The sequence below is a fragment of the Pristis pectinata genome, chromosome 1 (assembly GCF_009764475.1).
Source record: "Pristis pectinata isolate sPriPec2 chromosome 1, sPriPec2.1.pri, whole genome shotgun sequence".
Taxonomy (NCBI): domain Eukaryota; kingdom Metazoa; phylum Chordata; class Chondrichthyes; order Rhinopristiformes; family Pristidae; genus Pristis; species Pristis pectinata.
The window spans coordinates 78,865,813-78,886,002 of record NC_067405.1 but is presented as its reverse complement, the minus strand read 5'-3'; the positions used below and the strand labels follow the sequence as shown (position 1 = coordinate 78,886,002).

The 20,190-nt window shown below is 40.6% G+C and overlaps 1 protein-coding gene across 1 annotated transcript in view; it reads right to left on the bottom strand.

Annotated features, from left to right (window-relative positions):
• Positions 1 to 20,190, bottom strand: part of LOC127573584 (protein FAM117B-like) — a 157,994-nt gene that overhangs the window by 65,736 nt on the left and 72,068 nt on the right. Inside the window, 1 exon segment of the mRNA XM_052021948.1 lies at positions 17,902 to 17,994. Coding sequence (XP_051877908.1) covers positions 17,902 to 17,994 — 93 coding nt within the window.

Here is a 20,190-nt window from a genome sequence, read left to right as displayed (position 1 = left end):
AGGTAGAGCTGTGGATGTTGTCTACATGGATTTAATAAGGTGTTTGACAAGGCCCCTCATGGGAGGCTCACCCTGAAGATTAAGATGTATGGGATCCAAGGTGAATTGGATGTTTGGATTCAGAATTGGCTTGCCTATAGAAGACAGGGTTGTAGTTGATGGGACTTGTTCTAGCTAGAGGTCTATGACTAATGGTATTCCTCAGGATCTGTACTGGGACCTCTGAAAATGTTGATGGATAGGTTTGTAAATTTGCAGATTATATGAAGATTGGTGTTATGGATAGTGTAGAAGACTGGCAAAGGATACTGTGGGACATGGATTAGTTGCAAATATGGGCAGGCAGATGGCATTCAACCTGGCCAAATGTGAAGTGTTGCACTTTGGGAGATCAAATGTAAAGATACAGTACACTTGATGGCAAGACCTAAACAGTGTTGATGAGCAGAGGGATCTTGGGGTCCAAGTTCATAGCTCCCTGAAAGTGGCTACCCAGGTTGATAGGGTGGTAAAGGTTGCATATGGCATGCTTGCCTTCATTAGTCGAGGCATTGAGTTCAAGAGTCAGGAAGTTATGCTACAGCTTTAAGTTTAGTTAAGCTGCATCTGGAGTATTGCATTCAGTTCTGGTTGCCCCATTATTGGAGGATGTTAAGGCTTTGGAGAGGATGCAGAAGAGGTTTACCAAGATGCTGCCTGGATTAGAAGGCATATGCTACAGGATAGGGCAGGATAGGTTAGACAATCTTGGTTTGTTCTCTCTGGAGTGGTGGGGGGTGCTGTGAGTGAAGAATCTAATAAAGGTTTATAAGATGAGGCATAAATGGACAGCCAGTATCTTTCCCCAGGGTTGAAATGTCTAATACCAGAGGGGGTGCATTTTAGGAGATGTGTGGGGCAAGTTTTTTTTATATACAGAGTGGTGGGTGTCTGGAATGTGCTGCCTGGGGTGGTGGTGGAGGCAAATACAATATGGGCATTCAAGAAGTTCTTAGGCACATGAATGTGTGGGAAATGGTAGGATATGGACATTGTATAGCTAAAGGGCCTGTTGCTGTGCTATACTGTTCTATGTATGACCACATTCTACTTGATATGGACATTTCCAGTCCTATTGTAGACCAATGATTGTGTATGGCTTGATTGTGATCAGCTGAGGCATTTGCTGAGCAATGAGTCTAACATAGCTAAGTCTGCCAAATTGATCAACTGTCAGATCTTGTTATTGGTAATATACCTATTGAAGTGGATGTGATGCATTATCATAAACCCACTACTCAAATGCACTTGATGACTTGCTTTGAGATGCTATTGATATTATTTGAGCCATACAAAAGCATAAGGAGAAAGTACATACTAGAGAACAATAAACTGCTGGAGGAACTCAGCTGGTCATGCAGCATCCATGGAGGTAAACATGACTTGTATTTTGGGTCAAGACCCTGTAACAGAACTGAGTATAGAGGGGAGATAGCCAGTATAAAGAGAAAAAGGTGTGGCAGGGGCTGGCAGGTAATAGGTGGAACCAGATGGGGCAGGGGTGGAGTTGGGAGGGACAAAAGGCTGCAGATGCTGGAATTGGATAACTAAGGAAGGTGATAAGTGGAACCAGATATGGGAAGGATGATAGGCAGATGGAACCAGTTGGAGGGAATGGAAAAAGGTTGGGAGAGAACCTGGGTGGATGAGAAGGAGAGAGGAAGGAACACAGGGTGTGTTAACTAAAATTGAATTCTTCAATGTTCATACAATCAGGTTGTAGACTACCCAAACAGAATGGAGTTGTTCTTCTAGTTTGCATTTGGCCTCGCCCTAGCAGTACAAAAGGCAGAGGACAGGTATGTATGGGAAGGGGTGTTGAAATACCATGCATTTGAAGAGTACAAGTGTTCTGCAAAACAGTTGTCTAGTCTGCACTTGGTATTGCTGATGTAGAGGAGACTACTTTGAGAGCACTGAATGCAGTAGACAAAGTTGGAGGAAGTGCACATGACTCTGCCTGACCTAGAAGGGCTGCTTGGGTCCCTGGTTGGTGGTGAGGGAGGTGGTGTTTGGACAAGTGTTTAACTCCTACGGTTGCAGGTGAAAGTGCTAGCAGATGGGGAGGGATGAGTGAATAGAGTCACAGAGAAAGTGGTCCCTGCAGAAAGGGGAAGATATGACTGCTGTTGCTGCTGGCAGAAATGACAAAGGATGATGTGCTGGATCTGGAGGCTGGTGGGGGTGGAAGGTAAGCCTGACTTGCTGAGTTTCCCCAGCAGTTAATTTTTTGCTCTAGATTACAGCATCTGCAGTCTTCTGTTCCCAACATACTATGGAGTCTTTCTTGCCATTGTAATGCTGGAACACCAGCTTTGCTGAGCTATTTCCTGAAATCTGATTCATCTTTTAATTTGTGCATTGTTACTCTGCATATATTGCAGGTTACACTCAAGACAGATTTTAAACATTCTAACATCACTACCCATAATTGGTGCTTCATTCAATTAGCTGCTCTATTTTGGTTTCTGCCCAACTTATTTTGAGGCAAAATGGAAGAAGGTTATTTTGCATAATCATCAGTGCAGAGTAGCATTTAAAGCAGCACAGCTTTGAAGTGCTGTGCAGTTGACACAGTGTAGCTTTCCACAGACAATTTTTCAAAAGACATTTTCTCAGGGTGCCCTGCTCATCACAACCTCTACATGAGAGAGCTTCCCTGATAGCATCTAGTCAGGAGTAGCTTCAAACCTGTTGGCTGAGCACTGAGCCCATCCAAATGTGAGCATATCCCAGTGCTCCCTTGGTTTTGAGATTGAAGGAACAGCCAGGAAGGCACTTCAGGATTCCCACACAATCCACACCCAAGTACACTGCATTCTCTCAGCAAAGAACAGTGGGGAAACTAAATGCCAAGTATTGCCATGAGTCACTTAACAAAAATGTCAAGAGCCTTTTGTTTTATATTTAATGTTCAACTGAAATGGCAGATATTTAAGTGAAAGCTGCCACAATGTTCTGTGGCAGAGATGGGTCCTCCTCCAGAGAATAATCTGGAGGAGGATCTACATTGTTATGTTAATATTTTTCTAAATACAAGTATTCAACAATCCATTAAGCATTTACAATATTGGAGCTACTTGGGAACTTGACAATCTGCCTTAGTTATAAAAAAAAATTTGTCACTGACTCTAATATGTCTCTTATGGAATTTCATTATCAGTGTTATGTTTTAAGACTCAATTCTTCATATTTCAGCTAGTAAGCTCCACCATAATAGGATATGTGGATCCTACAGGGAAAATAGTTGATTGAAAATGACCAATACTGCTCACTTTCCACTCTTCTGATGGAGATTGGTTGGATACAGTCCAGCTTGAGAGAGAACCCTTTCAATGATATTAGCAAAGTCATAAGGAAAGATGTGTTAAACTCAAGCTTGCACATAAAGCTAAATAATTCCACAACAAAGATGCAAATTTTGGGCAACACTGCCAATAAGCATGCTATAGTTCTCCATAAACTTCAAAGAAATGGAGATAGTGCACTTCAAAGGATAAAAGTCAAATTAAAACCCAACCCAAACAAAAGCAATTTGCATTTAGTGCCATCTTGCTAATTTGCAATAGGTGTGTAATATAAATTGCAGTCCACAATCACTCCAGTGTAGAGTAAGCAACCTTGTAAGATGCCAGGGATGTTTTTCTATCTGTCATTCTAATTATGTGGAAAGTTTTAGGAAAACTTCAGATCATCAACTGTCCATTTTGGGTAGGTTTTTTAAAAAAAAATTTGTCCATGACCCTGTCACATCAATTCATCCATAGCACTAAAAATTCTCCACTTTTATACATCCTGAGTTCTCAATCAGAATCAAAAATCAAATTTCACAATTAAATTTCTCTCAAAATATACTGGTTCAATTCCAGCAACTCATTGCCATGACATTTCAGGATATGACTTGTACCAAAGGATTGCATTTAAAATTGTTTTCAACAGAAAATACACAAAACACATAGGTTTAATATACCAGGAATTGAACCCAGTTGAATTATTCATCTGGGATGATATTTCACGTTATCAGAATGAAACAAATATTCATCAGTACTGTTAAGACAATAAAAATGACTACAATGTAATTTGGGCTTTTTCAATACATCCTGAGGATTTTGGGAAGCTCTCACTCATGAAGACATTGATTTGTGATCCACTGTCTAAATCCTGAATAAGGCAAACCAATGAAAGTCAGAACTGAGGGCCTTGGTTTTGAATTATTTGGCTTCTGCATGACCAAATGAAGCCAATCTACAGAGACATCTCTGAAAATGGAGGGCTGACATGATTCAGTACAAATGTTGGTCAGAGTTAAATTTAGCCTGTGAGCTCTGACAATGCACCACACTTTTTCTTCCCATATATTTTCATGGTGATAACTGTTTTACATGATAATGAAATCAGTTCATTAATCCAGTAGAACTTCAATAATCCAGCACACTCAGGACTTTGGTGCTGCTGGAATATGAGGAGTTATTTCTATTAATACTTAATATTTTGAATTAATTTTTAAGATGCTACACAGGACAATAATTATAAACATTCTAGTGAACTCAGTGTACCAGAAAGGCAGGAACTAGCCATCTGCCTGCCCTGCCACCTCTTTTCTCCCACCCACCCCCCCAACCACATGATAGGGGAAGGGTAGGAACCAGGAGATCCTTACCCCTTCTGTGTGGTTGGGGGAAAAGCAGAGGGAGAGAACCTGGACCCCCAGTGTGCTACAGAGTAGGTGGGAATCTGCACCCAGTGATCAGGTGCCAAATCAGTGGGATTTCTGAACAATTGGATAATGAATTAGAGTTTTACTCTAATTCAAATCCAAAACAAAGTGACAGAAACACTCTGCTAGTCAGGCCTTGTACTTTACATCAGAATTGAACTACTGGTGAAACTGAGACATGCTCCACCTGAAATATTAACACCATTTCTCTTTCCATAGATGTTGCCTGACCTGCAGAGTGTTTCCAGTATTTAGTTTATTTTAGACTTCAAGAATATGCATTTTTAATTTTCATTAATTTATACTGGCATCATCTTGTTAAATATAGACATTCTCATCTTTCTATAAGGAAACAAAAATCCTGCAATTAGTTAAACCAGCAGAACTATGCAATCCATGGCCAATTCCAAGTCTCTCAGTGGAGCACCTTTTGTCAACCCATGCAAAGAGGCAGAAAGTAGCTTAAATTTTGGAACAATGAGCAAAAGGTGCTATGGAAAGCAGACTGATCGACAGTGAATCATCACTGAGCAGCCTGGAAGATGACATGTCTTTCTCTCTAACATTTACAATAACTTGAATTAAGTAGTTGGTCAATTATGGAATGCAAGCATCACTTTATTTCAAAAATAAACTTTATTCATAATAAAAATTATACACAAAAGAAACAGTGCAAAACTTTTACATTCATAGTCATTACATTCGGTAGTGTTAACTTTTTTAAAACCATAGTACCATCACCACTTATGTGGCCCTCTGGGTTAATACACCTTTTCATTGTTTGAGGGGGCTTCCCAACCCAACTCAGCCCCTCTGTACTGTAGCAGAAGGAGCCCAGACTGTGGTCCTTCCCCACAGATCATCACAGGCAAGGCTAGCACTTATTGCCCTGAACAGGGATGGTAGCAAGATACCCTCTACCTGCTGCAGTCTGTGCTTTGAAGGTTTGCCTTCAAGTCAGGAGTTCTGTTTCTTGACCAAGCAACAAATGTATATTTGGCCATGAAGAACAGAACAGAGTCCTGATGCAGGGTCTCGACCTGAAAGGTTCACTTACACTTCTGCTTCCACAGATGCTGATAGAATTACCAAGTTCTTCTAGCATTCTGTTTTTTCCCCAGATTCCAGTACCTGCAGTCTTTTGTCTTAACATTTGACCAGTGTGGGGATTAAGTGAATTAGTTTTCTGATCACTACACTGCTACTCCTGTAGAATAGGTGCATCTGTTGATGTGTGTAAAATGGGATACGATTGCAAGCTTAAAAACTGTAAAAGCCAGTTGGCAAAGATTTCTAAAGGGCAAGCTGTCTTCAAAATAACTATGCAGAATTCTCTGCTGAAACAGAATGCAAATACTGGTGTTTTCCCAGAATTCTACTCTAGACATGTCAGAGTGGCATGTGAGCTTGCATTTATGTTGTCTTTGAAATATTTACATTTTGAAAATGGGGAGGTGAAAATCATGAGGGGAAAAATGTGGATTCAAGGCTAGGGAAAGGAAAACTTTAACTAGTGAGCTAGGATAAGTAAACAGCAGAATCTGATCAGACCACTTCATGCCTACTGATGGATCTGAAGGACATAAGTAAGGGGGTTTAAAATTACATTTTGCAGGAGGGAGCAGCAGCAGCTGGGGATTATTTGTGCATTCCACATTTCTCAAGTGAAGAGACAGCACCCATTTCCTTTCTGAAGCATTCTACAAATCTGCATGCTGAAGAACAAGAAACAGAAGTTGTGATTATACACTGCTCAAGTTATTTGCTCCCTATTAGATTTGGGCAGTAAATGATCCCCTCAATAAGTTAGCTTTCTTACCAACTGCACTTACTGGAATTTGAGATTCATAGAAGCATGGTACTTTCCAGTACTTTAAGTAGCAATTTTCCACATGCAGGTTTCAAAACTGTTAGTCTGTTATTCTCCATGGTGGGCATCAGTTTGCCTGTGTACACACTTCCAAAAGGGGATAACTGACTGAATCTATAAAAACATAACTAGATTTTTCAGATTTCAAAATGTCTATGTACAGTAATTCCAAAATTGTGAAATTGTTCTCCAATAATTAGAAAATTGGTTTCATTTAGTGAGAAGCTAATATTTGCCATACTTTGAGATTTTCTACCAATCTCATTTAACATAGGCTTTGTAGTAGATTAATATCCCAAGTTGAATGGACTGCTGTACATCAGATCTCCAAAGATAAACTTAAGCAAAGAGAAAACAGATTGCAAATGTTCTTGTAGAGTAAAAATTAAGTTAGCTAAATTAAACTTGATTCTCTTGCAAAGGAGTAATTATAATGGGAAATAAAGAAATTGTAGGAACCATCTGCCTTCAGGGTAGACTCCACAATTTTGAAATATTGGAGGAAACAAGTGCCTAATACCAATGAGGCACTTAAAACATTAAAATTATGAATAAATAGTATGGGACAAGTTAATGGAACTAAAAACTAAAAAATTATCTAGACACTAGGAATTTTTTGGGGGGGAGAAAAGATGGTTACAGAGATGGTGAATGCATTGGTGCTGACTTCCACAATCTGTATATTTTATAATGGTTCCCACAAATAAGGTGGTATCAAACAACACTGCTATTAAAAAAGAAAAATATCACACTGCAGTGTTAGCCTGATGTTAACAGTTTAAAAAAAATGCTGGAATTTATTCTGATACACATATTCACAGGCACTTAGAAAAGCGTAACACAATTCCGTAAAGTCAAAGTTAGGAAAGGGGGGGAAAGTGGTCAACACATCTGTAAGTTATAACATCAAAATGAAAGACAAGCAACAAATGGGGTGTGTTTGGATTTCCAAAAAACTTGCAAAATATACCATGTAACATTTATCAGATAAAACATCTGATAAGTGGGAGGAGTTTAAAAGCATGAAAGTAGGAGTTCAGAGACAGCATGTCCTTCCAAGGTTAAGAGGCAAAGATGCCAAGAACCCTGCTTGACAAAGATTATTGATGGTTTAATCAGGGAAAAGGAGGAAGTGTGCATCAGGTACAGGAACACAAAATGCTGGAAGAACCCAGCAGATCAGGCAGCATCAGGAGGGAAATGAACAGTGACGTTTTGGGCTGAGACCCTTCATCAGGCATAGATACTGCCTGACCTGTTCCTCCAGCATTTTGTGTTCATTGCTCCAGATTTCCAGCATTGGCAGTCTCTTGTCAGATATAGGAAATTGTCATCAAAGGAGCCACTTGAGGCTTACAGGGGATATAGGAGAAAACAAATTAGGAGAGCAAAAAGAGGCAATGAAATGACCCCTAAAATCTGTTATAAGTATATTACAAGTAAGAGGGTAGCTAAAGGATAGCTTATTCTTCTGATTAATGCAGCTGGGATGGCAGTTAGAGCAGTGATATGCTGCTCCTGTGAGGAAATCAGAAACTTCCAGTGTCCCTGATGACTTTACCTGTAGGAAGTACACCCAGCTGCAGCTCCTGACTAGCCACTTTAATTGGAGTTGGATGTACTTAGATCTGAGAGCATCCCAGATGAGTTTTACTGAGGTGGCTCATTCACTGAGTCTAATGGGAGGAAGTCAAAAATATTAAAGGTGCAATCACTCTGATGGGATTATACTATAGACACTCCAATAGCCACCAGGACATTGAGGAACAGATATGCAGGCATATCAGGGAAAAGTGTATAAACGGCAGGAGTTGGTGAAAGAGGTTAGAAGGGGTAGAATTTGTTGGTGCATCCAATAGTTTCTTAAATCAGTATGTGAATAGTCCAACTAGAGGAGAGGTTGTATTGGACTATATATTGGGAAATGAGCCTAGCCAGGTGACTGATCTTTCAGTGGGAGAACATCTGGGAAACAGTGGTCACAACTCAAGTTTTAAGATAGCTAAGAATAAGGATAAGAATGGACCTTGTAGGAAAGTATTAAACTGGGGGAGGGCAAATTACCAGAGTACTAGACAGGAGCTAGGGAAAGTTAATTGGGAACAGCTGTTTTTGGACAAATCCACATCAATGGAAGGTTATTGATGAAAGTAGAGCAGTGGATGTTGTCTACATGGATATTAGTGAGGCATTCGATGTCCCTCATGGTAGGCTCATCCAGAAGATTAAGATGCATGGTATCCATTGGTGACTTGGCCATTTGGATTTAGAATTGGCTTTCCCATAGAAGTGGCTGATAGGTCTTACTCTGGCTGGAAGTCCACGACTAGTGTTCCGCAGGAATCTGTACTGGGACCTCTGCTGTTTGTGTGTGTATATACAAATGGCTTGGATATAAATGTGGATGGGTGGGTTAGTAAGTTTGCAGATGACACAAAGATTGGTGGCATTGTGGATAGTCTAGAAGTTTGTCAAAGGATACAGTGGGATATAGATCAGTTGTAGATATGGATGGAGGAATGGCAGATGGAGTTTAATCTGGACAAGTGTGAGATGTTGCACTTTGGGAAATCAAACGTAAAGGGAAAGTATACAGTTAATGACTGGACCCTTAACAGTGTTGGTGTACAGAGGGATCTTGGGGTCCAAGTCCATAGCTCCCTGAAAGTGGCCACATGAGTTGATAGTGGTAAAGAAGGCGTATAGTAGGCCTTTATTAGTCGAGGCATTAAGTCCAAGAGTCAGGAAGTGATATTGCAGTTTTATAAACTGGTTAGGCTGCATCTGGAGTATTGCATTCAATTCTGGTCACCCCATTATAGAAAAGATATGGGGACTATGGAAAGGATGCAGAAGAGGTTTACCAGGATGCCACCTGGATTAAAGGGAATGGGCTATAAGGAGAGGTTGCACAATCTAGGATGTTCTATGAAGCGGCAGAGGTGAGGGGAGACCTGATTTAAAAATTCTTAAAATTATAAGAGCATTACTAGAGGGTACATACAAGGTGAGAAGAGGAAAGTTCAAAGGAGGATTGCTGGGCAAGTTTTATACAGAGTGGTGAGTGCCTGGGATATGCTGCCAGGGGTGGTGGTGGAAGCAGGTACAATAGAGGCTTTTAAGAGGTAGTTGGATAGGCATATTAATATGCAGAGAATGGCGGGATACAGGCCATGTGCAAGCAGAAGGGATTAGGTGTCATTAGCCTAATTTGTTCACCACAACATCGTGGGCCGAAGGGCCTACTTCTGTGCTGTCCTATGTTCTGGAAGGAATAGATCCCCTAGTGACCAAAGGGGTAATCTATGCATGGAACCAAATGATATGAGCAAGATAACAAAATGCTGGAGGAACTCAGTGGATTAGGCAGCATCTGTAGAGGGAAATGGACAGTCAATGTTTCAGGTTGAGACCCTTCACCTGCACTGAGAGTGGAGGGAAGATGATCAGTATAAACAGGTGGCGGAAGAAGTAAATTAATACTTCTCATCTGGAAGAAGGATGTGGAGACTAGAGGGTTAAGGGAGAGGTAAACTGATATTCTGGAGCAGGTCTATTTCAGGAAGGAGGAAGTGCAAGAAATATTGGAGCACATTAGGGTGGATAAAGCCCCAGGACTGGACAGGATCTATCCCAGGATGCTAAGGGAAGCAAGGGACGAGATTGTTGCATCTTTGTTAACCCACAGATGAGGTACCAGGGGACTGGAGAATAGATAATGCTGTCCTGTTATTCATAAATGGCAGCAGGGATAAGCCTGTAAACTACAGGCTGATGAGCCTTGTGTCTGTGGTAACGAAGTTGCTGGAAAAGATTCTGAGGGACTGATGTGCATTCACTTGTTGTATAAATGGACTTTTATAAGGCTTTGGACAAGGCTCCACATGATAGGCTGATCCAGAAAGTTAAAGCACAAGGGATCCAAGGTGTGTTGGTGAATTGGATCCAAAATTGGCTGGGTAGGAGGCAGAGGGTAGTGGTGAATGTGTGGTTTACTGACTGGAAATCTGTAAGTGGTGTGATGCAGAGGTTGGTGCTGGAATAATTTTTTGTAATATACAATGACTTGGATGGGAATGTAGAAGGCAACAAAAATTGGTGGAGTCAGAGCAAAGAAGGTTGCTTAAAGATACAGCAAGTACAGCTGGGAAGTTAGGTGGAGATGGAATTTAATCCAGACAAATGTGAAGTAATGCACTTTGGGAAGTCAAATTCTGCGAGGACATTTAGTGTAAATGGCAAGGGCCTCTAGAGTGTTGATGTCCATAGCTCCCTCAAAGTGGCAATAGAGGTGGATAGGATAGTGAAAAAGGCATCTGGTATGCTTGCCTTCAATAGGCCAAAGTATTGTGTATAAGAATTAGGATGTCAGTCGTAGTTATGCAGAACATTAGCTAGACTGCACTCATGCACAGTTCTAGCCACCACACTAAGGGAAGGATGTGGTAGCAATAGAGTGCAGAAGAACTTCACCGGGATGTTGCCTGGAATGGTGAGATGTCGTTACAAGGACAGATTCTATGGGCTTGGTTTATTCTTACTGGAATGTTAGGAGGCTGAGGGGTGACCCTAGAGGTTTACAAAATTGAGAGGCATAGATATGTTAGATAGTCAGAACATTTTTTCCCCAGGGCAAGGGAGTCTAAAACTAGAAGGGACAGAATTGAGGTGAGGGAGGAGAAATTTAAAGGAAATCTGAGGAGCAAGTTTTTCCCCACACAGGGTGGTGATTATTTGGAACAAGCTGCCATAGATGGTGGAGGCAGATACTCTTACACCATTTTAAATGCATTTGGACAGGTACTTTTTGGATAGGAAGGGAGTAGAAGAATGTGAGCCTGATGCAGGCAAATGGGATAAGCATAGATGGGCATCATTTTCAGTGTGGATATGATAGGCCATAAGGACTCGTATCTACAATTTATTAAAATTAGAGATCACTGGACTGAGATAATGGGTATGATTCAGCAACTATCTGACTTGCTTGGGCAAAAACATGCCAGTTCAGTATTGAGCTGTTTTACTAGAATTGGTAAAGATTTAGAATATCTGCTCAAAGTTAGTAGAGTTGGCAAAATATGGAAAATGCCAGCTTAGAAGTGCACAAACACATTTTTCTCTCCAGATCTCAAGGAAATGATTAAATGTCATGGGTATTCAATGATTGCAACAATTCCTCACTACCGGTTAGAAATTGTATCTGTTCAATGCATGTATCAAAGACCCATTTCATTCTTCCAATTTCAGGATCTGTAAAATGGATGCTGAAATCATTCTTCAGATGCAGTTTCCTTTTGGGGTTAGGGAGCATGCCATTTCTAATCTGGACTATCTGGTTCATTGTTACATTGCAGTGTCACTCAAAGTTTCTTGGTATCATGTCATATCTGCATTTCTACCATTTTCTGTTACGACTTACACTGTTTTTCCATCAGTCCAGTACCAAGTCCTTTTCCAATAGTGTTTTATTCAAAATGATCAATTTTGTACATTTGTCATTTGCTTGATCCAATATATAGTTTGTTCAAGAGCCTCATGGAATTAGTTTTTCCTGACAGAATACTTAACCAGGAAACATGAGATTGCAGATGCTGGAATTTGGAGAAAAGAAAAATAAAATTCTAGAGGAATCCAGTTGGTCAGACAGCATCTGGGAGGCAAAGGAATAGCTGACATTTCAGGTCTCCACCCTGCATCAAAATACTTAACTACATTGACCATATTTACTAACTGCTCATCTTATGGTTGAGGTTCAATGTCTGTCGTTGCTTTCTCAAGGTATACAAGGAAGTTTTGCCAGTTTATTTTCTTGATATTGAGGCAACAGTGGAAAAGGTGTTAGAACTGGATGAACTTGAACCTAAATAGGGCAGTATTTAGAATGTGGGTTTGAATCAATGATTGCCTTACAGCTCAATTGCAATATGCAGCTGCAGACAATGGTGAGGTCAAAACTGTAGCCCCATTTCCAATGCTCAGAATTCAAAATGAAAGCACTTGAGGATTCATGAATCAGGTTCAGCAGAGTTGCATTTCCGACAGTTTCTATTAATTTGCCAATCAGTAGTGCTATATCCCTACTACTCATCAATGAAAATGTGAGTTAAACTTGGACAATGTGTGTTGTTGGGTCTATTGGTACTAGGCCCTTGGTTTGTCTCTCGTATAGAAAGACACTGAAATTGGCATTTGGAGAATGACTCTAAATAGTTGTTTGACAAAGGAGAAAACCTTGAAGTTGGCAAATGTCACCAATATGAGCCCATTTTTTTATAGTGACACTTATCTGTGTTAATCTTCAAACATGTTCAATTATTGTAGGCTTTATAGTGAAAGCAGAATTGGCAGTCAGAAAGACTCCCAGGGCCATGAGTTGGATGCTCCAATCTATCTAACATTGCTTTGAAGAATCTATGACATAAGGAACCATTAGCAGGTTTGTATTATTTGAACTTTTGTACAAAACTGCACTCTTGCAAAGTCTGAGATAAACACAGCCGTTAGTGCTTGTAAGGCAACATCCAACACAGGAAGTTTGGTGGCACCCAGTTCTGCTATTCACACCGATCCATTCAAATACATGTAGCTTTATCTTTGGTAATAATCCATGACAGCCATGCAAGAACGGAGATTCCTTTATATCACACACTCTACAACAGCTACGTGACCCCAGTTTATTTACTAATACAGCTTGAAACACTCTGGTCCAGCATTCTGTGATCCAGCAACTTCTGTGGTCCAGCATGTATTCAATCTGTGTGCCATTAGCTTTTGGAAAATGTATTTTCTGTTTTAGATTTATTATATTTACACAGTTCAGGTAATGAAAATTCACCCATATGAAATTCACAAATAACCAAAAAGTTTGATATACAGCCTATGAAATTTGTGTGTAAATAAATAGAATCTATACAAAGAATTGAACTAGTTTACTAAAGATAACAATTGTGGGCTCCCGGTTCACAGCAGGAGGCCATTAAGATATTTTGCTTTGGAAACTATCAAGAGGGTTCCTGGGTCAATTTCTGTAATCCGGCATTTTCTGTTGTCTGCTACTGGTCAGGTCCCAAGGGCAATGGACCAGAGACTTTCAATCTGTATGTTGCTAATCAACTTAAATTAAATCCTCAAGTTGGCTATTTCCACCTGCACAATGATGTGAATAAAAGCTAATCATCAACTGGAAAGTCCTCCATCTTATTCTCCTGGGCTCTTTTTTTCTGCAGTGAATAAGGCTGGGGAAATAGTTATGGGAAATAAAGACATAGCAGAAGAGTTAAATACTTTGCACCAGTCTTTATGGTAAAAGAGACTCTGAACATTCCATTAATACCAAAAAATATGGATAAAAAAGAATTAGATTTAAACAAACAAGGCTAAAAGCTTGCCTGTTCCAAGGTGACATCTGGTTTGCATCCAAGTGTCCTTAAAAAAAAAAGGCTACTAATATCTTTCTAAAATCTTTAGATTCTGATGTACCAGATGGGAAAATTGCAAATGTGAAACCATTGTTCAAAATAAAAGGACAAAAAAAAAATTACCACAGGCCAGTTAGCCATAGGAGACAATATCAGAATATCTGGAAAATCATAATTTGGCTGTGCAGAGTCAGCATGGCTTCACAGAAGAAAAATGTCATACGAAGTACTTATAACATCAGCCAGAATGAGAGGGAAACCAGTAGGTGGAACAGTTAGATTTTCCAGAAGGTATTTGACAAGATGTTACACAAAAGGTTACCCTGCAACAGGGAAGCATAAATAGAGGATTGGCCAACTAGCAGGAAGCAGCCAGCAAGTATGAAGCAGCCACTTTCAGGTTGGCAACCAGCATTGGGCCTGCAGCTGTTTACAATATATATTAATAGAGGGAAGTGTGAATGTGCTGTAGCCAAATTTGCAAATTATATAAAAATTAATGAAGTAAAGCCAAGGACACAATTTGAGAGATAATAGATTAAGAAAATGAGCAAAAAGTTAGAAAATGGGAGTATCAAGTTCTTCACTTTGGAAGAATGATGAAATAGATTTAAACAAAGACGGTAGAAAGTTGCAGCACCAAGGGATTTTGGAGCTCTTGTACACAAAAAGCTAGCACATAGTAAGGGCAAGTACTCAAGAAAACTAATGGAACACTAGCTTTTATTTCATGGAGGTTGGAGTGTTAAATGTAGGGAAGTCAAAATACAACTGTACAAGGCCACTTCCAGGGTAGTGTTAAGTTTTGGTTCCCTTCACTTAAGGAAAGATCACTGGAGCCAGTAGAAAGGTTTACAAGGAAGTTCCCAGGTACCGACAGCTTGTTTGAGGAAGGTTGAACAGGTTGGGTTTGGAGTCGGAAGTTTAAGAGTGAGCTGATTTGAAATATACAAGAGTGGGGCTTGACAGGTAAATACTGGGAGGATGTTTCCCCTCGTGGGAGAGTTGAGGACCAGAAGGCATAATCTCTGAAGATAGATGATAGATATTGACTTTACGGAATCTGGCAGTCTTTGTGCATAAATAACATTACAGGTATCATAGTATTTAGGAAAACAGTCCTTTTTGTTCTGAAAGCTGAGGTCATTACAATTATGTTGTGGCAAGAACACACCTTCCTGTTGCCAGTTCTTGTTCACTGACCTAAAAGAAATACTTTTTTTTGCCTTGGATGAAGCAAAACAAGGGTTTACTGGACTGATCCCTGGAATACAGATTTTCTGTCAAGGTAAGGAGTGGACTAGGCCCAAAATAAATAGTGGTGGGTAGTTCTGGCAAATTTAGAAAACGGGTTTGGGTCAATGAAAAGTGGAAAATTCTCAATGGGATTGATCCTGGATGCTGGGAAATGCTTCCTGTCTTGGAAAACCAAAACAACTGGGGATTGTTATTTACAGGCTCAGAATTTGTTGACTGCTTTAAACTGAGATGAAGAGAAATTCCCTCAAACTGGCTGCAATTCTCCATCATAGAAGGCTGTAGATGTTCAATCATTCAGTAGTCTTGGATACTTATGATAAAGGGATAATACAGGATGCTGCTGGGGTAGAAAATAGAATCTTCATAAATGACTTAGGACAAAGGAAGAGGTTCTGCTGTAATATGAGCATCTAGGAACCCAATTTTTTAAAAAAAATTGAGCTACAAAAGGTGATAATTTCAGAATTACTGCCCTTGCTGCATTCAAGTTGGCAAAGGGTAACTAAGGTACAAAAACTGAATTCGTGGCTCAAGGAGTGGCTTGGCAGAAATTGGTTTCAACCCCTGGGGCACTGGCATTAATACAAGGGGAAGAAAGAAATTATCTGTGGGATGGATTTCCAAGTGAATTAAATAACTGGAGCTGTGGCACAAGTTTAGAAATCAAGAGTCCAGGGGATATGGAGTTGTTTTGGCAAGAGTAAATTTACAAAATTATAGACAAAGGACAAAGCAACAGTGCAGTTGTAAAAAAGGAAAACGTGTACCAGAGCCTGTCAGGAAAGGACAATACATGCAGTCATAAGAGTATACCTCCAATTAGTCAGAAAAACAGTACACAGACAAAACTGTAAGCTCTTTATCTGAACACAAGCAGCATTTGTAATGAGCTAAGTGAATTCTTGACTCGAATTAAAAATAGATGGATACAATGTAATAGCATTAGGAGACTTGGTTGCAAAGTAACCAATGCTGGGAATTAAACATTCTAGGATACTTAGAGATGCAAAATGAAAGTGGAGCCAGCATAGCCCTAAGATGCAATTAGATAAAGACAGGAGAGAGAATTTTAGCTCAAACCAAATTGCTTTGAGTGGACCTAAGAAACAGCAAGGGATAGAAAACGCTGGTGTAAGTTATCTACAGGTCCCCCAAACAGTAATGACAATTTGGGGCACAGCACAAATCAGAAAACTAGAGGTGCATGTAATACAGGCAAAACCATAATCATGAGGGACTTTAATTCAAATGGACTGCACAAACCAAAGCACTAGTACAAAATGTTCAGGATGCATTTGTGGAGGATATTGAAGATAGTTTTCTACATCAGTGTGTTAAAGAGGGGAACAGGTTAATATGAATTCCTTACAGATTGAAATGAGAAATTAGATTGGATAATAAAGGAGTTTAAACATTGTCTCCACAGAAGACACAATATCTCCTGGAAATAATGAAGGACCACAGATCTAGAGTAAATAAGCAAAAAGAAATTAAAAGTTCTCCCAAAACAACACAAAATCTTAGGACTAGATATATTGAAAGGTACTAAATATAACCTCACTATTTGAGAGAGAGCTATGGACCAGTTAGACAGACATAATAGATTCTAGCATTTTCCCTACTTCAGTGGTAACAAGGTGCTTGGTAAATAATAATAGAATTGGGCAAGGTCAACATAGATCTTTAGAAGGATTATCATGTTTGATGAATCATTGAAAGTCAGTGTACAGGTGCAGCAAGCAAGTAGGAAGCCAAACAATATGCTGGCATTTACTTGGAGGATTTGAGCAGGACTGAAGTCATCTTGCTCCAATTACATAGAGCCCTAGTGAGTGTACATCTGAAATACTGGTCACTCTGCCCAAGGGTAAATTTAATATAGAGTGCAGTAAATATTCACAAGACAGATTCCCAGAATGGCAGATTTGTCATACAAGAAATTGAGTGGACTGGCCTATATGTCCTTAAGTTTGGAAGAATGAGATGACCTCATTGAGACAAATTCTTTCATGACTTAACAGGATATATACAGAATTGATGTTTCTCTTGACTGGGTCACAATCTCATATCCGTGGTCCATGAAACGCGAGAAATTTCTACACCAAACAGTGGCAAGTCTTACAACCTCACTACCCAAGAGGACAGCAAAGCCTCAGTCACTGAGCTTATTTCATGTAAATATCAATAGATTCTTGTATATTAATCAAGAGGTTAGTGCAGGAAAGCAGCAGTGAAGTGAAAGATCTGGCACAAGGGCCTGAACAGCACACTCCTACTACGATTATGTTCTTGCAGCCAAACTGGAATGGAAAATGGCCTACTCCTTGAGTTAGGGTGCTTATATTTTGCCTGCAAGCTAAAGCTGAACAACTTCAGTTTCAGAAATACTAAAAATCACTTGTCTGTGACACATCTCAAATATTTTTGGAGTAATGCTGCTTACAAGCCACACATTAAAGTTCAAATCCTCAAGGATAATTATTGCAATACTGACATCAAATAAAATCTAAGCACAAATGGCAATGAACCCTGCCTGAAAATTATTGAACACCAAGATGTGGAAATGCAAAATGTAATCTGGAAAAAAAAATTCTAACCTCTTTCAACTGGTCATTGCTTCCCCAGGATGCTGAGCGTTTGTGAGATCCTTTCTTCCTTCCAGAGATCTCCTCTGCCCAAGCATTCGGAGTCTGTCAGGAAGAAACAACAAATTACTGCTTTGAAAACAAGCTCATTATTCTTCCAAAAACCAAAATAAAAATGCTGCATGTGTTGCAAATCTTAAAGCTAGAAATCCTCAGGATATGCTGCATCTGCAGGGAAGAGGAAAAAATTTAACAATTTTCCAGGTAGTGAGGGCTGTGACTTGGAATGGGAAGCGGGACTCTCAGTTCGAGAAGTGCGAGCCATAAAGGGGTGAGTGTTGGGACCCAGTTCTTTTCCAGGTATTTCCAGACAATACAAGAGGCACAACTGTGAATTGTTAGGTGATAATTGAATGGGAAATTAGCCAATTGGCATCAACCAATAAAAATAAGGTAGGGTCAAGCAGAGCAGCCATTGTTGCAGAGGAGGCTTTGGCTCAAGAGGCTAAGGTAAGTTTCTTTCTTTGTCTATTACTGCCAAGCTGAAGTAACAGTGGATCCAGGGTCAGTGGTGTGTTCCTGCCAGATGTGGGAGATCAATTCCCCCGATAGCTCCATCTGTGGGAGGTGCATCCAACTGCAGCTCCTTACAGACCATGTTGGGGAACTGGAGCAGCAGCTGGATGACCTTTAGCTCACGGGAGAAAAGCTACAGGGAGGTAGGCACACCCAAGTTGCAGGAGGCAGGTAGCTGGGTGACTGAGGAGAGGGGAAGGGAATAGGCAGTGCAGAGTACCCCCATGGCGGTTCCCTTTGATAAGAGTATACTGCTTTGGATACTCCTGAAAGCTGTATCACTGAGTCTGGCTCTCTGTGGCTTGGGGGGGGAAGAGTGGTGGTGGTGAAGAGAAGAAGAAAGCAAGAGTGGTAGGGGATTCTATAGTTAGAGGAGCAGACAGGAGATTCTGTGGACCTGAAAAAGGCTCCCAGATGCCAGGGTCAAGGGTGTCTCAGACTGGGTCCACAGCATTCTAAAGGAGGAGAGGGTGGGTAGCCAGAAGTCACGGTACACATTGGTACCAATGACATAGGTAGGAAAAAGGATGAGGTCCTGAAAAGTGAATATGGGGAACTAGGCAAGAAGCTGAAAAGCAGTACCTCAAGGGTAGTAATCTCTGGATTGCTGCCTGTGCCATGAGCCAGTGAGGGTAAGAATAGGTTGATTTGGCAGACAAATGTGTGGCTGAGAAACTGGTGCAGGGGGCTGTTCCAGATTTGTGGATCACTGGGATCTTTTCTGGGGAAGGTATGACATGTACAAAAGGGATGGGTTACACCTGAACTAGAAGGGGACCAATATTCTTGTGGGCAGGTTTTTGCTAAAGCTGTTGCAGAGGGTTTAAACTGGTTTGGCAGGGGGGATGGGAACCCAAGTGGTAGGTCAGAGGAAGGGGCAGTTGGTGTAGAGGTTGATGCAGCATGTAAAGACTGCAAGGAAGGATAGGCAGTTGATGAGGCAAAATTGCAGTCAGTTGGATGGGTTGAGGTGTGTCTATTTTAATGCAAGTATCATCAGGAACAAGAATGATGAACTTAAAGCATGGATCAGTACATGGAACTACAATGTTGTGGGCATTACAGAAACTTGGCTGTCACAAGGGCAGGAACAACTGGATGTTCCAGGGTTTAGATGTTTCAAAAAGGACGGGGGCAGTGGGGGAGTGACATTGCTAATCAGGGATGTATCACAGCTGCAGAAAGGCAAGACATCCTGGAGGGATTATCTACTGAGTCAGTGTGGGTGGAGGTCAGACAGGAAGCAAGCAATCACTCCATTTGGAGTATTCTATAGACACTGCCCCCCCCCCCCCCAATAGCAATAGAGATACTAAAGAACAGATTGGGAGGCAGATTCTGGAGAGGTGCAAAAATAACTGGGTTGTTTTCATGGTGATTTCAACTTCCCTAATATTGATTGGCATCTCCTTAGTGCAAAAGGTTTGGATGGGGTGGAATCTGTTAGGTGTTTAGGGAGGATTCCTGACACTATATGTAGACAGGCCAAGTAGAGGAGAGGCCATTCGGGATCTGGTACTAGGCAATGAACTTAGGTGTCAGATCTCTCAGTGGGTGAGGATTTCAGAGACTGACCACAACTCCTGACCTTGGAGAGGGATAGGTGCAGACTGTATGGGAAAAGTATTTAATTGGGGGAGGGGGAATTATGCCATTAGGCAGAAACTTGGGAATGTAAATTGGGAGTAGATGTACTCAATGGAAATGTGGAGGTTGTTTAGAGAT